Source organism: Betta splendens, chromosome 1 (genome assembly GCF_900634795.4).
Source record: "Betta splendens chromosome 1, fBetSpl5.4, whole genome shotgun sequence".
Taxonomy (NCBI): Eukaryota; Metazoa; Chordata; class Actinopteri; order Anabantiformes; family Osphronemidae; genus Betta; species Betta splendens.
Window position 1 is genome coordinate 18,438,338 of NC_040881.3, and position 20,943 is coordinate 18,459,280.

The 20,943-nt window shown below is 40.2% G+C and overlaps 1 protein-coding gene across 2 annotated transcripts in view; it reads right to left on the reverse strand.

The window, feature by feature from the left end:
- sorcs3a (sortilin related VPS10 domain containing receptor 3a) overlaps positions 1-20,943 on the reverse strand; it is a 227,147-nt gene that overhangs the window by 114,576 nt on the left and 91,628 nt on the right. For both annotated transcript variants that reach the window (XM_055507845.1, XM_029163616.3), the window contains exons 3-4: positions 16,589-16,688; positions 10,654-10,812 (exon numbers count right to left, since the gene is read on the reverse strand). In XM_055507845.1, the coding sequence (XP_055363820.1) occupies positions 10,654-10,812; positions 16,589-16,688 (259 nt within the window). The remainder of the gene's footprint in view (positions 1-10,653; positions 10,813-16,588; positions 16,689-20,943) is intronic.

Genomic DNA, 20,943 nt, shown 5'->3' on the forward strand with positions numbered 1-20,943 from the left:
AACAGAAAGCTTACAATGAGCTGTATGACAGGTTAGAAACAGAGGAAGTAGAAAAGGACTTGTATAGGCTAGTCAAACAGAGATAGAGATGGGAAGGATGTGCAACAGATACGGGTGATTAAAAAAAAATTAACCCTTATTAATCTCACAGTGGGGAAATTTCTTCTCTGCATTTGACCCATCCCCGCAGAACTGCAGCAACTACAGAGGAATAAAGTTAATGAGCCGCACAATGAAGCTGTGGGAAAGAGTAGTGGAGGCCAGGTTTAGGACGGAGGTGGAGATTTGTGAGCAGCAGTATGGTTTCATGCCCATAAGAGCACCACTGATGCCATGTCTGCTCTGAGAATGTTGATGGAGAGGGAGCTGCATTGTGTCTTTGTGGATTTAGAGAAGGCATATGACATGGTGTCGAGGGTGGAACTGTGGTACTGGATGAGGTTGACTGGAGTGGCAGCGAAGTATGTCAGAGTAGTCCAGGACATGTGAGGAGTATGACGGTGGTGAGATGCGCTGTACGTCAGACAGAGCAGTTCAAGGTGGAGGTGGGACGACACAAAGGATCAGCTTTGAGTCCCTTCTTGTTTGCTGTGCTGATGGACAGGCTACAGACGAGGTCAGACTGGAATCTCCCTGGACAATGATGTTTGCGGATGACATTGTGATTTGCAGTGAGAGTAGGGAGCAGGTGGACAAACAGCTGGAGAGGTGGAGGTTTGCTCTGGAAAGAAGAGGCCTGAAAGTCAGCCGTAGTAAGACAGAATACATGGGTCTAAAGGAGAGTGAGCGAGGTAGAACAGTGAGGCTACAGGGAGGTAAGGTGAAGAAGGTGCAGGAGTTCAAGTACTTGGGGTCAACAGATCAGTGAGATTGGGAGTGTGGTGTGGAAAAAAGGTGAAGAGGCGACTGTAGGGGAGTTGGAGCGGGTGGAGGAAAGTGTCATGAGTGTTGTGTGACAGAAGAGCAAGACTCAAAGGAAAGGTGTAAAGAAAGTGGTGAGACAGCTCTGCTCTGTGGGTTAGAGACGGTAGCAGTGAGGAAGAGACAGGAGGCAGAGATGGAGGCAGCAGAGATGAAGATGCTGAGGTTCTCCTTAGAGCTGACGAGGTTGGACAGAATCAGGAACAAGCTCATCAGAGGGACGGCTCACATTGCCTGTGTTAGCAACAAAGTCAGAGAAGCCAGAATGAGATGGTTTGGACATGTGCAGCGGAGGGATGGTGAATATATTGGTAGAAGGATGTTAGAGAAGGAGCTGCGAGGTAAGAAAACAAGAGGACGACCAAGGAGGAGATTTATGGATGGCACACAGGAGATGAGGTTGGCTGGTTTAAGTGTAGAAGATGCCCAGGATAGAAATAGATGAAAAAGGATGATGAGAAAAGCTGAAAGAGAAGTAGTAGTAGTAAATGGGGAAATTCAACAATTTTTACTAAAATAAATCAAATATTTTAATCATATAAAAACACAAAGTGGTAGTATAGCTGATAAACTGGTAGTGGGAAGTAGGTCAGGTCCTTAAATATTAACTCAGGGAGATAAATAAGTGAAGGAGATTGTGTCATGGTCCCCAGTCTGGCCTGTTTGTCGCCCTTTCCCTCTCTAACTCTAGCCATGCCCCTTTCCTCCATTTACTTGGTCCTGATTTTCTCCCTCCGTCACCCATTACCTGGCTGATTGACCAACACTCACCTGTGTGTCCTGGCATATATACCCCAGACTGCCAGATTATTTGCCTTCTGTACTATATGTTCATGACTCTGTGCTAGGTATTCACAATAACAAGATGTGTTCGTTAGTTAGTCATTTTAGTTTTATCCAGCTTTTAATTAATGAATGTGTATGTGTACGTTCACTAATTAACAAAACCAAGTTGATCATTATACAAGCTTATATTAGTGTTTCCATATGTGTTTTAAATCCAGGCTCCTGTGTTCAAGTTCACGTCTTTATGCGTAGTAGTAGTTCCTCTACTTCAGTCATGGAACATTAGGTGGTTCATAGTTCGACAAGGCTGTCAGAATCTAATTACTGAATCAACCCAGTAGATCTTCCATGGGAGGAATTCCCAACATAAAAATAATCCTAGAAAGCAAACCACCACCAATCAGCCTAAAAGTGTTGAAAAATCCTAAAGTTGTGGTGACTTAGAATTACACAGTCCTTATTACTACTTTTCTGCCAACATACTGAATTGTGTCACAAAATGTATTTCAGTGGACTCTTCATTGTTAGACAAACAGTTTGTAGGAATGAAGGGTTAACCCTATGAGCTTCAAGCATGTTTATATTCCTTCATATTTTGGTGCATTTGTTTATGCCATAAAGCTTACCACAAAAACTACAAAGCTTTTAAAAAGTTAATTACTTTTTATCTGACAACCTGGTGAGAATATCTAAAAATGCGTGGACCTTGCCAATAGACACCACTCTGGAACAATCCAGACAAAATGGACAATATGAAAACATACATTTTCATAATTTTCTCTCCCCCTCCAGATGAACTGGCTGGTCAGCTGTGGATTGTAGCTCTGATAAAGATAATTGCCTCTCAAATTTTAACTACATAGACCTATTTTTTGACACACTCTGTTATGATGAGTGCAATGATCTGATCAGGATTGCACATTTTTGTGTGCGTATTGTGTGTGTATTGGTAATATTGGTAATATCCATCCATCCACCCCGCTTATTCCCCTATTATTATTATTATGGTCACGGGGTGCTGGAGCCTAACCCAGCTGATGGGCGGGAGGCACAACAGGGCAACACATAGACAGACAACCATTCACACACACTCACACCTACGGAAGAGAAGCCAATCAAACTAATGCACGTCTTTGGAATGTGGGAGGAAGCCGGTTGAACCCGGAGAGAACCCACGCAAGCACGGGGAGAATGCGCAAACTCCACACAGAAAGGCACCTTTGCCGCCTCCGGGAATCGAACCCAGAACCAGCGACAGTGCTACCCACCGCACCACCGTGCCGCCCTATTGGTAATATTATTATTAAAATGTTGTTTTGTTATTGGTTGTTATTGTGTTGTGTACTTCCCTTCCTTTTGTGTACCTTTCCTTTTTTTGTCGTGTCTTGCAGTTCAACAAGCAGCATGTATTAGGCTGAGTGTCTTGTGCCTTTATCATATCGAAACTATTATTTAAAGCACTAGTTGTAGTCTGTAAACCCAAGGAAAAAGGCAGAGATCGTTTGGTCAACCCCCATTAGAAATCGGTGAGGTTTACTTTTAGTACTTACTTACTTATTTGAAACGTGTCCATTTTTTAAAATCTTTTCTTAATTCTTGTTTTTTTTCTCAGCATACATGTCATCCATGCATCTTCCATACCGCTTAATCCCAGATGTGGGGTACAGAGCTGAAACCATAGCTGGCTGTGGGCGAGAGGCAGGGTACACTCTAGACAGGTTGCCAGCGCAGGGCAACACGGGGACAAACAACCATTCACACACGCACTCACACCTACGGGCAATGGAGAGATGCCAATCAACTAAATGCATGTTTTTGGTTTTTGGAGGAAGCCGCAGAACCCGGAGAAAACCCATGCACACGGAGAACAAACTCCACCTCTACCGCCTCCAGGAATTGAACCCTCACTGTGAGGCAACAGTGCTATCACTGTGCCGCCCATTCTCTGCATACATTCATATTCATATACATATCCATTCAACCATATATCCTGTAGTATTAGTATAATAAACTTTAAAAATATTTGGTTATAGAATATTAGACATGAACCAAAAGGAACAATGAAATACAGTAACAACCAACCTAAAGCACTGCTAAAGCAGGGAAAACAAATAGGTCTAACATGGAACTGAACACTAAACAGGAACTAAACTTCACTGCACCAGCAGGAGAAAGAACTTGAGCTAATTACTAATCTAACAGAGAACACAGAGATATCACAAACGAACAAACCTGAATGAGGACTAAACAGAACCACAAGCCATAGCTAAAGCAAATACCATCTACTGTATGTAACATTCAGTGCCGAACAGAAAAAATAACTGGACACCAACTAGGGCTTAAATTATGAAGTCAAAACACAGGTGACCATGATTAACCTAATTACAGCATAGAGAAATCTGGAAATCACTGGAAATCACATTGTATGGTACACAGAGTAAACATTGATACAACTGGGACAGAGTTCTGGTCACACACTCAAGCAGACAAAAATGTTTCATCATCTTACAGTATTATTGACTATATTGTGATCTAATTTTATGAAGTCATGTTGCATGAGACAATCGCTTTGGGATCTTTACCAATTACTGACATGAACAGGTGTATGCTTGCACGCTAATCCTGCCAAGGTGCTAGCCATCCAGCAAAAAAACTCCTTGAAGCCTCCATAACTTCTTCAGGGAACACGTGCCAGTAATAACATTGCCGCCACTGAAAATGACTCTGTCAACTTAACTCAGTCATCACCATTAGTCAAGCGGAAGAGTAATTCAGCTTATCCCCATTACATATAAGCACACAATATGGCAGGGATGTCAGTAGGTACAGGAAGGGAAAAAAAGTGATGAAGAGCTTATGAAATGAAATTGGATTTAAACAAGTGCTATCGCCATCCTGGGGGCCTTACATGGATGCTCCTTGAATGATTAGATGAGGGCTGAATAATCATGAGACAGATTTATGGGCTCAAGTGCAAGTCTTGGAAATACTATCGATGAAAAAAAGTCAGCAATGGAAAAATACTAATAATACTACAACTAATAATAATATTTATAGTTGTTATTAATATTATTTAGTATTCCTATTATTAGCATCTGTCGTAGTACAAGTAGCATTTATATTGGCTCATCACAAATATGTACCATAGCTAAACCTCAAGCGTTATTATACTACTTAATTAATTTATTACACTCTTGATCTGACTGTTGCTAGATTAAAATTCACCTACAGTGAGTGTAGTAGAAGCATTCATTTCAAATAAGCCATTAAATAAACCATAAATCAGGAAGAGTATGTCTATTCTATATATACTCTTCTTATTAAAGCAAAGTCCATCACAATATGGCATTCAGCGTAATATATGCTGCTTGCTAAACTGCTGGACAGAACAAAAAAAAAAAAAGAAGCATTCATTTACAAAAATTCCACTCAGCCACAGAAAATTACTTTATGACATGCATAATATTTACCATGTTTTACAATGAAACAAATCTGCTAGATCTGCTTCCCCCTCACTAGAGAATGCTGCTGATTTTTCTGACCCTTGGGCTGCGCAGTTTAGTTCATCGTTCATAGCTCAGGCTCTGTGGCGAGCACCAAGTACTACAGTTCTTTTGGGATTCGTTTATAAGGATCATTCGTTCGTTCACTTGTCACGTGACAGCCGAGCAAGCAAACCATGTTGTCTTCAGTATATAGTGTTTGAGAACCGCATACATTATTACAACGCCCACAGCGCCACCTGCTGTAAATGATCATAATGTACGAATGACTTGAAACGATTCAGGTATTCCCACTCTGCTGATGTCGCACGTCCCCTTTCCGCCTCAAAGTGAGTGCGCCCAGGACCTGGTGGTGGTTGAGTGCGTAGGGTACCATGGTGAGTGTTCAAGTACCGATGAGCCAAATTAGCTGCTGTCACTACCAGCCGTGGGAACACTCGTCGAACCCAACGCTCGTACAGTCCCTTCAGGTGGTGGTAGGTCTCCGTTGGCGATTCCCTTTCCGGCACTATGGCGACCGGGCACTGGCACACCCGGGGAGTCTCTCTGGTGGACCATGGGCTTGCCACCCTCAATGCGGCTGGCATTGGCAGATCCAAACATGGACTATCTTCCTCTGAGTCTGAGCTAGTCCTCTGCACAATGGACTCTCGTAGGCCCTGGAGCTCCTGCAGATACCGCTCCTCCCTCTGCTGTCGTGCGTTCAGGAAGTGACGCATCAAAGACACCGGGAGCCACTGACTCCAGTCACTATTCAGTCACTATTTACAGGTGACTGATGCAAACTCCCCGGGGGGAAGGAATGACATGAACGCCCCAAAACATACAAACCCAAAATGGTCTCTAATCGCTCGCTTATTATTACAATACAAACAACAAAATGGATCCCAACAACATTAAACCAATGATTGGTTTCACCGGACTCCCCATCGCCCCGACTAGCCGTCGTTATAAGCGGACACTTCCGGGTTAGCGAGTTTGGCGACACGGAAGTCCTACTACCCCTGAAGCTCGTGCACCCACTCTCAGCGGCTGATCAGCTGATATGATGTGTACTGATTGCTATATAGGTGCAGGTGTGCGTGCTCAGGCGGGGGGGGGGGGTTGCTGCTCCATCACTGCGGGACAAACCACCGGTGTTGTATGTATGGAAAGGAATACTGAATATTAAAAGTGAGTGTAATCTTTAGTCGCAAGTACAAAGTAAAAGGAAACTTTTTTTTCCCTTTCAGTGCTGTTAATTTACTCTACCATCAGCCTGGCAACACACCTCCATCTGCTGTTTTGACAATGTAGTGACAGTACATATCTGTGATTCCATTAGAATGAGTTGCTCCATCTGTTCTGCCTGCCTCTCATTGCCATGTACCCATCACTGCTTCACTGTATCCATAATTTCTCTTTGATTTCAGATCTCCTATCCCTGTTTCATCGTGCCAGATGCAACAAAACCACAATCAAAAATGTCCTGATAAATCAAGCAATGCTTGACCTGGCACCATCACTTTCCTTTACCTGAAGTTTTCATTTGTGCTGACTCGCTTACAGTGATGCACTTCCCATATACAGGCAATCCAGCTATCTTGGGTTTATAATAAACGTTTGTTTGGTAGTACCCTCTCTTTGATGGAGAATATTTTCAAAACTAGACCAAGAATAGGCCTTTTTCTCTTCTCAGTACTAAACATAAATCTTTTAGGGCCCAGAATTAACCTGTCAAAGAAATCCCCCTCTACGATCATTTAGTCATGATCTATTGTATTATTACAGTTACTTAGAGCTATCAATCACTTGCCTAATAATATTAATCTTTCCATCTGCAGGAGGCTGGCAGTTCAGTGCCATAGAAAGCTTTGGTGAACCCCTGCATGTGTTCCAGTTCAGACACAGTAATGTAGTCGCTGTAGCCACTGGGATATTGGTTCCCGCTGTACCAGCCTGAGCTTCAGTGTATTGCTGCTCTTCTAGTGAAAACACAAATTAAGTGTTTACTTGTTCCTGGGGTCCGTGTACAGTCTTAGCAATTGCAGTCCAGCCCTAATACAGCACATTTCCAAGTGGATAACTCTATGAGTTTAGACTGAACCATGAAAGCCTCTGTCTTCATTGACCACTGGCTTGACTACACATTGTTTTTTGTTTCCATGAAGTTTGAATTTTTGCTGTTTGGGTATTAAATTGAATATAAGGAGCTGCTATTCCAGTTTTCAGCTCACAGTGTATGTTTCTCAAATGAAAAACAACTAAACAAGATACCAAATTAGATCCCAAGCTGAGAAACTTAAAAAGTACTGTAAGCCAAAAGTAAACCAACCAACTATTTTTAGAACACTAAGCTACTGCCTAATGTAGGAAATAATTAAACATATTTTAAAAATGTATGGTACCTTAACAACACTACTGTTACTCACTGCCATGGATAAAATATGGTCATAGGTAAATGATGAGGGAAGACACACTAACCAACTCACTAAAGACAGGGGCAGACAGACATGGATGAGATTCACAGCTGGTCAGGGTAAAACACAAGAAGCAGGTACTGTAGGCGGTGAAAAGAGAAACTCCATCACCACCTACAGTAGGGCTTAGGAGAGCGAACTATGACACACAGTCTCACTACAGTATGTATGCTAACATACAGAAAACTGCTGTTTAGAGTTGAGCTGGAAAGGTGCCTGGCCTGAACATGTTTTTGAATGCAATAAAATGGCTGCTAGTAAGAAATTCGTTAGGGGAATAACTGATACAGAGTTAAAATGGGGTGTCACCTTTTTGCAGAACTAAGTCTAACTCCGGCTCTATGCAGGGATGTGTGTTAAGGCCCCATTTTTACACTTTATATACATATGACTGCACCACCACCCACCCAAGCAACTGCATGCAATAGACACAACAACAGTGGTTGGGCTTTTCAAAAAGGACATGAGTCTACTGATGAGGTGGTGAAACTGTCATCATGGTGCGGTGATAACAATAAATAATTGTTAAACTCCAGTAGAAACATATCTGATCATCATCAACCTCTAAGATTTTTACATTACACATTTACATATATTTTTATGGGGACTGTGGAACCACTGCCTAAAAAAATCCCACACATCACATCATCTTTTTTAACTGTTACCCTCATTTCGGCGATATAGGACAATAAAAACTAAAACCAACAGACTAAAAGACAGCATGTGTCTTAATTTAACTTTAACGTTCTAGTATTTGGCCTTATCTTTGTTTGCACTGATACAGGATTGCACTTTGTACTTTGTATAATGACAATAAAGATTCTGATGTTCATATTTTCAGAATATTTAGCAGTTGTGGGGTTAACAAATTCAATGAATTTCTATTCATTTTATACAAGTTTAAGACAAGTTTAATTATACAACCAAAACCCACAGAATACACAGCAAGTCTTAAATGGTAGTTAATCTTAAATAGTAGGCAATCAATAAATTGTACTTTTATTTACATTTAATTATGTATATAAACCTGTACTCACATAAAAATATATTCATATACATTATACATAATAAAATATAACAAAATATGTTGGTAAAAGTCTTCAAAAAATGTTTATAGCAGAAAAAGAATGTTTGTCCTTTTATTTTCTGTGTACTAGTGTACACTAGTACTGTATTTTTTCTGTGATATGTACAGCATTGTTGTGTTGTGTCAGCTAACGGGCCCAAAGGTCTGCAAAGACATTAGACAGCAGCCTGTTAGCTTTTGTTTAAAAGAATAAAATAAATATACATTAAATTTAGGCAAGATGCCCAAACACTTAGTCCACTGGGAGCTGCAACGCTTCACAGGGAAGAAGACAGCTGCTACTTATTTCATGTGTGGAGCCTGTTCCCTGTGTTCTTCTGTGCTGAGCATAAGTCTCTCACTTGGCAGCAGCAACACTGGCCTCAGAAGCCAACTCGGGACTACCTCAATGAGTAATTGTCTCCACTAACCCACCCAGTTGAGAGATAAAAGCCTGGAAAGGATCTGAAAATACTCAAGGAGGTCAATGACCTGAATGTTATTACCATTACTATCATTATTTAAAGTCATGAATAAAGAATTGGGAATCACAATAAATACTTCACCTTAACTGACTGGTGCTGACATGGATTTTGATGTCTCAGTAAAGAGCATCACTACTGTCTAAAAGTTGTCAGGGCAACATTTAACCAAGTTTAGGCATCCACTTACAGCTGATTTTAAAAACTATTAGTATGTTACACATGGAACATTAGCACATTAAAGCTTCTTGCTGTTGGCTCTGCAGTAGAGAGTAAATTAAATCAAGCACGTAAAATAAGCATGCAGTAATAGACAAATAACCAATAACAATTTGGACAAAAAATTTATACATTTCTATCTGCAGCAGTAGACCTAGAAAAGATCAGTAATGTGTTTAAGGGGGGGGTGCAAACATGGGTCTAGGTAGACATACACTACTGTCTCTGCTGTAGCAGAGGGATGAAAGAGACTTAAAAAAATAATGAGTAAAATTTATTTAGTTTATTGTTATATTATTTTATTTTTTTCTAAATTAAACGAGTAACAACAACCAACAAAAAGCTTTACTGTTAAAATCTCAACTCAGCATTTCTGGAAACAACGTTTGTATTAAATAGTTATATTTATTTAGATTTTTGATTAAGTGTTTGTGTATGTGATAGAATTGTATATTATACAGTTAATCTCCCTCCTCCTTAGCAATAAAATGTTAGAAAACTGGGTCCTCTTCAAATAGTTATCATTAAAGATTTTCATACAGCTACTACTCTTCATCAGGCTTTTCCATGCTGAGCTATTGTTGTGGTTCTCAGGTCATCTCTGAGTCATTGACCCTACGCTGAGTACAATTTCATAGCACTGCATGAAGATGCGTTGCTGTGTGACAAAGCCAAGTGAAGGGGACACCATGATAAAGTAAGGATGAATTGTTTCAGGCAGTTTTTGGCTAATAAAGATACAAAATACAATTCTTGTAAGCAGCTGTTTTGTGTGTTCTGTGTGTGCACAGAAATATAATGAATAATATACTTTGCTTACACAGCAAAATTCAATGTAGCTATTAATAATAATCAATATTTTTTCATTTGATTTGATTGATGATCATAAAATTTCATTTTAATATCTCCTGGTTTTTCCAGTTTATGTTTTGTTTCTGTACTTGTGAGTAAATAGATTTGTTTGTTTCTGAAGTTATTTTGAGTATTTTTTTTTCTTCCTGTGCAGTGATTTTAAGTTCTTATGTTGTGGTTTGTACAGTATTTTCCTTTTTCAGTAAGGTTCATAATTGGATTAGCTAAATTATCTAAACTGATGAAAACCACATGCACTAGGGCACATTCTTATGTGTTTTTATGTGAGATGGCTATTGTGAATGCATCTACTGTAACTGGTGAGTGGTGTGGTAAGGACAGAAATCAAACAGCAGTGAGCTCACCTTTTGGTCATGACTGTAAGCTAAAGCCCAGTCCTCTTCAGTAGGGTGGAATAAAAGGCTGGCAACATAAAAGGTGAGACGATACTTCTGGTAACTGGCTCCCTCGTCAGAGCTGATGAGTACGCTGCTCTCAAACTCTGGATCTGTCAACACCATAATCTGTGAGTAGGGAAATGGACGATGGAGGAGGAGAGTTTTGGGTAAAGAAGTGAAAAAAAGCGTGAAAGTAGAAGAGAGATGTTAGAAATGATATCAGCAGAACTAGACAGCTTCTGGCAAACATCAGGCTTAGGCTTTGCAAACAATTGTGCTATATTTCCAAATTCATTTTGTTGAGTGTGATTCTACTTCCATAGCTCTGCAGCTCTTTTTGTGCAGAGATGAAAAGTTTTAAATTTCATTTTCTGACTGAAAAAAGATGAACATTGTTTGCAGCACCACAGTGTATAAAACAGTACAGTATGAAGTATGAACCAATGCACACCTAAAGCTAGTTTAAACAAAATACAAAGTACATATAATAATTGGTGTGTATTATATATTATTTAATATTAAAAGAAGATTACGAATCCGTGGATGAATTTACTTAAACACCTGAGTGAGTTATTTATTACTTTTATCAGACAAGTCCTTGAAATATTCTTATTCAGAGCTTCAACAATTACGGCAGAATTCAATAAGAACAAAAGTTGCTTAAGTCTTCATGTATGTATAAGAAAAGGGGGACAGAAATTCTTCCTTGTTTAAAGAAGAGGAATTTGAATCGATAAATTATGCACTTTGACAAAGAATAAAATTTTAATCACAATATGCTACTGAATACTTTGTTTTATGCTGAAACATTTTAAGAACCCCTGACTTGGAAAAAAAATGCATACAATACAGTAGGGTTCTGTTAAGGTTAAAAATGCTGCCTTTAAGCCAACATGAGAACATCAAAACATGAAACACAAATTCACCCTGGGGGGTACATTAGTCAGATAACTTTAATTTTGCTTTTAGTCTCAGACAGAACTGATAAAGCATAGGTAAGTTAAAAAAAACAACAGTCACATCACTTACAATTTAAGAGAATTTAGGCTTTTAGACAATTTTGTATACTGTACATGTAAAAATAGGGACTTATTTTACGTGCGACAGTGGCTCAAGAGGAAGAGTAAAGCTGTCACCCACTAATCAGTCGGTGTGTGTACTGTACATCTGCAAGCACGTTATGACACCACCCTAAATCAAGATTCAGGTCACAATAAACTTAAAAGTGTCTGTGCCACTAGAAGTAAAGGGCTACTATTGTTATGCACGGGGCAAACTGAACTCTAACTGCACTCACCATGAGGGGGCGAACTGGGCTGCTAAGGCCTATAAACATAACAAGAGGAAGGACCCAAATGCAGGGACAAACTTGTAAATGCAAATAGTTTTAATTAATAGTTTTAATAGTTTTAAATACACACAGGGGAACACACACATACAACAGAAAGACAAAACTATCTACAAACTAATACAGATTACTGGATAACTAAAAGTCACTGCAAGCAGGGATAAACTAATCAATAAATCAAAATTAAGAACAAGTAACATACACAAAGACAACACACAAACTAGACAAACCTCGACTGAAGACAGGACAGGCACAAAATGACAAGACCAAACAGAGATAACATCCACATAAAATCACTAAGGAACCAACAAAGCCAGTGTACTAAGGCATTAAATACAAGTACAACAGGTGACAGCAATGACCTGATTACAAAAATCCACATTGATCCACATGATCCACAGCAACACAAAAGAGAGCCAGAGTGACCCCTGGATGCATGGACGCCTGAGTCCTAACAACTAAAACAATTTTTACTAATAATGTGAAATTACATGTTCCTCTAGGACAAATAAACTACAAAAAAGTGTAATTTGAAACTCAAATGGTCACCCTTACTTTACGTTTATTTATTTATTTATTAAAATATAGAGTAATACCATTTAGTCATCCTCACCCATAACCCCACAAATGATCATGGTGGAACTAGACTCTGGTTCAGATGGAGTTTTTTTTCCCGTCAGTTCAATTTGAATTGGAAAAATAGCAACACATTTGTCACTGACAGAAATGCTAAACCTCTTTCCAGAACTCTAACCAGGAACCCTCCCTGGTGGTGATTTAGATGAATTGTTTTTCATTAAGTACCAATAAACAAACAGCACATTCTCAACCATTGGCCTGGGCTCGTCTAGCTTGCCATTCGTTACATGTCACTGTATAATGCCAAGGCCTCCTGATATCTGCCAGTGTCTCTGGGGCCTGTTCCATTTAATTTAGTTTTTTTAAGTAGCAATCATATTCTGTAAAATTAGCATAAGTACCAGAGTCTGTTAAGAGCTTGACTAAGACTCATTTAGTTAAATAGAAAAGTTTGTTAAAAAGAAAATCTGAAATGACTTGAAGAGGTGTTTAAATACAGTGTACATTTCAAATTAATCTACCCCTGCTCTCAATTCATACCTGAGTGATGAGTGATGTTTTTCTCTCAGAGACTGTCTCTACACTATGGCCCTTACAGTGGAGCATTTAGCTCATCTTTTCTTCACCTCTTTTTTTCTTGTGCCTTTTTAATACTGGGAATGAGGCCTAGAAAGTACTGTCACATTAGCATCACCCATTTACGGCCATGTAAGTGTGAAAATAGCCACATCGTTTCCAGGCTTACACATTATCATAACAAGCCAGTTTCTGTCTGTCGCCTCTGTGATTAGAAAGAATCCAAAGCCAATTTGAAGACGATACAAAGGCAGGAATAGAGCAGTGGCCAGCTTCTCTCCTGCCTACTGAAACAATCATCCTCAAACAATAATTACTCACTCTCAAAATCACATTCGCCAGTGGCATTAGCAAATCGTTGAATAAGATTTCCCTCCTAGCATCCACTCAGCGGTTGGTGTGAAAGTAAGTGTGAGCAAGGAGGGTAACAATCCTAAATCATTAGAGGTTGGAAGTATAACCCCTGTGATTTATCAGCCTGATGTGGATCTATGCGGGAGTGCAGAGATAGAACCTCAATTGTTGGATAATGTAGTAAAGTGGAGGCATGGCTCAGAGATGCAAGGAAAGAGACGCCCTGTAATAAAAGAATCACGCCACGCGTATAAACTGATCATAGTAACTCTAACTTAAAAGTTAAAAGTGGTGGGGTTTGGCGGAATCCCTCAAGATGTTAGGAGCATCTCGTCCTTTACTGATTTACCTGTTACCTACCGGCAGGCTGTGTCAGCGCCTAAGTAAACTGTGGGTGAAGCAGCGTCAGAGGGGTGCAGGTCTCAGCTGGCAGCTCAAAGTGAATGCTGCAAACTAAATAAAAAATAATAATTTCTCCAAACTCACCACCACACTGAACTGTTGACACCAAGTACTGCACCTTCTTCACCTCAGCCCCTGTAGCCTCACTGTTCTACCTTGACCCCTCGCATTTAGACACATGTATTCTGTCTTACTACCACTGACTTTCATGCCTCTTCTTTCCAGAGCAAACCGCCACCTCTCCAGCTGTTTCTCCACCTGCTCTTTACTCTCACTGCAAATCACAATGTCATCTGCAAACATCATGGTCCAGGAAGATTCCAGTCTGACCTCGTCTGTAGCCTGTCCATCAGCACAGCAAACAAGAAGGGACTCAAAGCTGATCCTTTGTGTTGTCCCACCTCCACCTTGAACTCCTCTGTCTGACCTACAGCACATCTCACCACCGTCATACTCCTCTCATACATGTCCTGAACTACAGTACTCTGACGTACTTCTCTGCCACTCCAGTCAACCTCATCCACTACCACAGCTCTTCCCTCGGCACCATGTCATATGCCTTATCTAAATCCACAAAGACAATGCAGCTCCTTGTAACCATCACTGTACTTCTCCGTTAACATTGTCAGAGTAGACATGGCATCAGTGGTGCTCTTATGAGCATGGAACTATACTGCTGCTCACGAGTCTCCACCTTCTTCCTAAACCTGGCTTCCATTACTCTTTTCCACAGCTTCATTGTGTGGCTCATTAACTTTATTCCTCTGTAGTTGTCAGTGTGTCCCCCTCATTCTTAAAGATCGGCACCTGAACGCTTCTCCTTCATTCCTTAGGCATCTTCTCACTCTCTAGAATCCTGTTGAACAAGCTAGTTAGTAGCTCCACTGCTGTCTCTCCTAGACACTTCCACACCTCCACAGGTACGTCATCAGGACCAACAGCCTTTCCACTCTTCATTCTTTTTGGAGCCGTCCTTACCTCATCCTTTGTAATATCTGCTATTTCCTGCTACACAACATCCACACTTTCCTCCCTTATTTCATTTTCCTCGTTCATCAGGGCCTCAAAATACTCCTTCCATCTTCTCTGCACACTCTCCTGGGTTGTTAGCACCTTTCCATCTCTGTCCTTAATCACCCTTATCTGTTGCACATCCTTCCCATCTCTATCTCTGTCTGGCTAGCCTGTACAAGTCCTTCTGTCCTTTCTTCATGTCTAACCTGTCATACAGCTCATCCTAAGCTTTCTGTTCTTTGCCACCTTCCTCTTAACTCTGCACTGCACTTCCTTCCCTCTCTCTAATGATCAAATGTCCTCATCTACATAGGATGTAGGATGTGACCTGTGTGCTTCTACGTCCATTCTTGTATGTCACTTTGTGTTCCTCTCCTGGAATTAAGTCTTGACTACAGTTACTTCATCACCCCTCCGATTTATTGCTTCAGGCTCAACACCCTGTCTGAGATTCTTTTCACTTCTAGAACATTGTTCACAAACTCCCCCTAAAGGATCACTCCTACCCTGTTTCTCTTCCTATCCACACTAGTGTACAACAGTTTGTATCCTCCTCCAATACTACGTGTTTTGCTGCCCTTCCACCTCGTCTCCTGCAGTACATCTACTTTCCTTCTCTCCATCATGTCTGCCAACTCTGGACATTGACCAATGTTAAAAGTTCCTATTCTCAGTTTTATGCTTCTGCCTTTCCTCGTCTCTCCCAGTCCACGAACCCTTCTGCCTCCTCTCCTTCTTCGACCAACAGCAGGCCAATTTCCACCGGCACCCTGTATGTTTAACAGCGTTGCGTTGTTGCCTTGACCGATCTGGTATGGACGACTCACATGCTTGTTTTTGACAAGTTTTACACTGGATGACCTTCCAGCTGCAACCTTTTTAATTTTTAAACTACTACTCTCCGATGAGAGCAACAGTTGGTGCATGTTGTAACGCAGTCAATTTCATAGTCCTCTTTATACAGTAGTCCTCTGCTTTTCATACAACTTGTGTATTGCGATTTTTTTAACGTTCCTCAGCCCGAGATCTTCCAACACTATTCGGACTGCAGTTTGTAGCTAACCATTTAGCTATGGCATTTGTTAGCTTGCCTTGCTTTTGCTTATTTTTCTCCCAAATGCGGCATCCAAAATAGTCTTTCCAAGTCTCCTTTCACTGTTTGCTTAGGTGGGTGATTTTCTAGCATGAGCGGTGTGTATTGCATTTAAGTGATACTTCAGACTCAAAGTACTACCGTGATTTGCCGTGAATGACTTGTTTTCACAAACTCAGTCATTAAATTGATAATTCTATTTGGTTCCAGTTCAGTGAGAGCTGCAGCTGTCTTAGGCCCCGCCCCCAAAGGATCTGATTGGTTGAGAAGCCTATGTCAGGCCAGTACTGATCAACAGCCCGCTCCTCCTGTGACCCTTTGTTTGTCTGTATGAGTAGTCAGAGCCAGTTAGCGCGATTACCGCATTAACGTGCCCAGCCCTAATATATATATATATATTTAAGAAAACACAGCTAAATTCTCTAATATGCATACACATATTAGACTCACTAGACACTAAATTCACCCAAAAAATTGCTCTTACATAAAGGCAAAAAGAACCAGTAATAATTGAAATGAATGGAAACACTTCTCACCTTCCGCTTGTTAGTCGGACATACATACAGGTAACTCAACACCGCCTTGGATCCGACTTTGTCATTCATTCTGTCATATGTTGAGCCATAGTCTGTAGATCTGAATGGAGAAAAGGAAAATAAGACACAGGCAAATACCATCATACATAAATCATCAACCTCATTACAAACACTCTGGTTTGTTTAAAACTAATGGGTAAGCAAACACTATGACAATGCATGATTGGTTACACATATGTTTATTTTGCAGTGATAAAAAAAGGTTTCACCCTATATAGACACACACCATAGCTTGTAGTGTAGTGGACTGTTTACAGTATACTGTATAGAGTTACTCTATGCCCAAGTGAAATGTCTGGCAACAGAACAAGGGGAAGTTAACCAATCATCTATAGCTGCCAACAAAACCGGCTATTCAAAAGTCTCTAGGGACCCAGTACTGTAAATAATTAATTCTCTCTTGATGACTGTTATAAAATAAAATATGATAAGTGCAAAAACATGCGGATGTTCCTGAACCCTTGGGCCTTAATAATTTAACATTGGGAATGAGTCTGTTAGCCAGCCTAGTCCCTGGAAGCTCCACATGAATCCATCATTACTAGTAACTAGCAAATCTGCCTTCAAGTAGAATATTACAGCATTTACAAAGGCCTTTCCTCTCTTTCTTTCTCTTTTTTAAGTCAAAACTGCATTTATGTGTCCAGAATGTTTGATATGCATAGCATGAACTCACGACTCCAATTTACATTTGCAATATGTAGAAAAGTGAAAACGACAACTATTCTGTTTTTAGAGTGGACGCCATGAAACAAACATTTGTTACTGGCTTTGCTTTATGTTTTGTTTTGGTTTGGTTTAAAACACTGATATGGTGTTTTAATGGTATGTTTTTTTTACTTCAGATAAATTAAATCATGAACACTGCACCCAGCTCAGTTAGTGTCTACCATTGAAGATAATCTTTGACAAAATATTTTTGTCAATATTTTACACTTAAATAAAGATGATTATAATGGTAGTGACTGGATTCCTCACCAACACCTGCATGCAGCAGAAATAGGTGGGATGAGTTTATCCTAGCTGACATCCCATAAAGTGTCACAGACAGGCTGGTGTCTACAGGGAGGGAATTCCTGCCTGTTTCACTTTGCAAAACAGATGCAGGTGTGGTGATACCAGTGCCTGACACTAAAGTCTTGCTGCCATTATTTCACAAGAAGGAATAAAAGATCAGGGCTTCTCTCCAAGGCATGCTGTTTAATTGGGAGACACTGCAACTGGACCTAAACCTGGAAAAACCTCACCTAGTTCAAACTACTACTACTATGTCTCTATATACTGTATCTGACTATGAACACTAAAATTGCAGTATTCTCAATCCATTGCTGTTCATTCTGCTGAAAGGACACAGATTTCTCCAATCCTAATCTAATGATCAGGATGAACAATGTGTGAAAATGATAAGAAGTAATGTTAAAAGTTTTAGAGCTGCAGTAATAACCATAAAATAATAGCAAATTTCCTGTACATAGAATATTTCCAGTGTCCATTTAGGCTGAGAAGCAGCATCCCTGCCTTCTGCAACACCTGAAGAAAGTTCATCTACCAACCAAAACTCTTGGGGGGGGGGCAAAGTATAGTGAGAACTGCACCATCTTACATACTATACTAGACACTTTAGCACTTTTTTCCCCTCTGTGCTGCCACGCTACAAATCTAGCTCACCTAAGCCTTTTACTACAATATGTTCAGTATTGTAATGTAGGTTTTACAACAACAGAACCTTTTTTATCACTGTTCAGTCATGGCTTCTGCACTCCGCACATGTATTTGTTTCATTCCCATAAACCGAGTTTGTTTACCTCTTGTTATATTTGCAGAGACAATAATAGAATGTTGATGGTGTTGAGTGTTCTACATATTTAGAATTCCAAGGAAATACCAGGGTGCTGTTTGCTACAGGTAACCTCTTTCCATTTTTGTTGAGACAGGCAGATTATGGGGCTTCCTGTGGAATTAATGGCAGCTTTCAGGCCTGTGGTGAAAAATAGTAGCTAGAAATATTTCTTGTGACAGTCAGTAAGAGATTAAGGCAGATTTGTCTTAGGTGGAGGATTCTCATTAAGCCTGTGGTGATGAAAATGACGGCGCTCTTGAAGGCAAAATATTTAAGAGCACAACAGATACACCGTTAAAACAATATTCCTGTCAAGCATGTTACAGGTGTAAGTAATTAAAAAAACTACAACAAATGCAAATTTCCGCAGTACAAAGTGGCGGAGTGAGCTTTGGTGCAGTGCACTAAAATGTGTAAACAGTAGATGAATTTCATGATAATGTTCTGGGGAGAAAGATGTAGCATAAAGCCACTACATAGACAAAGTTTTAAAAACTCCAACCTATTTTTTTTATTTTTATAGAAAGGAAACCATATCTCCCTGTAACATGGAGCAACTACCAAGGGACATGGAGACTGTTGCAATACTGGAAAATACAACGCTATTGATTTGTATTCTCTAGTTGTAAACCTGACACTGGTTTTCTTGCTGCTAAAGACTCAACTGTGTAAAACAGTGAAGAAACACAAAAAGGATAGACATCAATTCAATATTCATCAGGAGTCAGAAGACGAAAAGCATCATCAGGTAGTTGACGGAGTCGCACTGAGGCAGCAACAACTCATTCTGTGGTGCTCAGAAAAGGAAGCACACATAGATGTGGAAGGCTCAGGGAGTGAGAGACAGGCAGATGGGAACGGTTTCTTAGCGGAGAAGCCCGCAGCAAAATCAAGCCGGAAGATGTTGAACACTGAGTGATGCGCTTGTAAAAAACACTGGTGAACCGAAGTGTTCTGTGCAGTGGTGAGGAGTCAGAGGTAGAAACGCCTGAATGCATTGCAGACACTTCCAATGAAATTGTGTGAATTGTTGCAGTCTTTTGTTTCAGCAGCAGACGGCAAAGGGTTGACAAAGCCAAGGAACTCTCGGTAACCAGGAGATGAACAAAATGAAGCTGTTGCAGGATCAAAACACCTGAGAGTCTGAGCGTTTGCTCTTACCCAGCAAATCAATGTCTTTATACTTTAGGAAAATAAGTAGTAGTTGTCTTTAGGAGGTACAGGCATGAAAGAACAAGATTGTCGACCTGGTATTCAGGTGTAATTGTGGAATTTGTGACTGTTTTCAATTTACTCTCCTACAGAAGTTCAATTAGATTTCAGTTGAATTTGATTTATATAGCGCCAAACAACAAAAGTTATTTCAAGGCATTTTACTAAGGTTAAGCTATGGTTTAATGACTAAACTACCCAACAAGCAGAAACTTGAAACAGAATTTTGAGAAACATGTGGCTCCCACCTGTCATGATGGTTTCAGAAGTTTGTTCAGCAATGACATTTAATTAAATAAAAGCATTATGAATATCTATTTTATCAAAGAAAAAAATTTTGACTTTCAAAAGGCAGGTTTTCTTTTCACGGTAAGTCCAACCTTTCCTCAGATTGATGAGGCTACTTGTACAAGTAACAAAACCTTTTAGTTCAGACGCCATGACTCCTGTGAACCTTTAGATTTTGTCTGGATCAAAACATATTTATTCTCTATCTGACGTATGTTCTGCACAGAAAGTCTGTTTTAATGCTACTCAAATAGCAACCGTCCAACTTGATTGCAGCATTTTGTCTATGCTTCCTGCTGCTTCCACCTGCTTTTCATCTGTATTCTAGGTAAGGTGCAGTTAATGTCAAACAGGCTTATTCCTGTACGGCTGTGGGCTGAGAGGCAGAATACACCCTGGACAGTTTGTCAGTTCATTATGGGGCTGACTGATATAGACACATACGCAGCATTCACAGGCACATTCACATCCTTGGACAATTGGATTCACCAAATAGCCTTAACACTACATACTGTATTATATTAACATTACTCTAATGTTAATTTGTATGTTTTTGGCTTTAAAATACATTTTTTATTCAGTTTAGTTTTTGAATTCCTCTTTGCATGGTTTGTTTTATATAATTGTTATCAATAACCTTATTTCCAGAACGCCAGTCCAGTTTTATCCCTCAGCGAATGTCTAGACATCTTGACAACCTGAGATCAGTGCTCAGTGGAACAGAGCTGCCTTCAGTGTGGACGTGGACTGTAATATGCTTGTCTGAGTGACTGCCTGGCAGCGACTGGTGACCTGTTCGGGGTGCTTCCCTGCTATTTTGTCTGAAGCATGAAGAGAAGCCTCGCTGCGAGGCTGAACAGCTGTAAGCAGGCAGAGAAAATGTATGGATGGATGCATTACCTGGGGCAGTTAGTCTGGAGCTTGCAGCCTGTGCACTTCATTTAACCAATGTAAC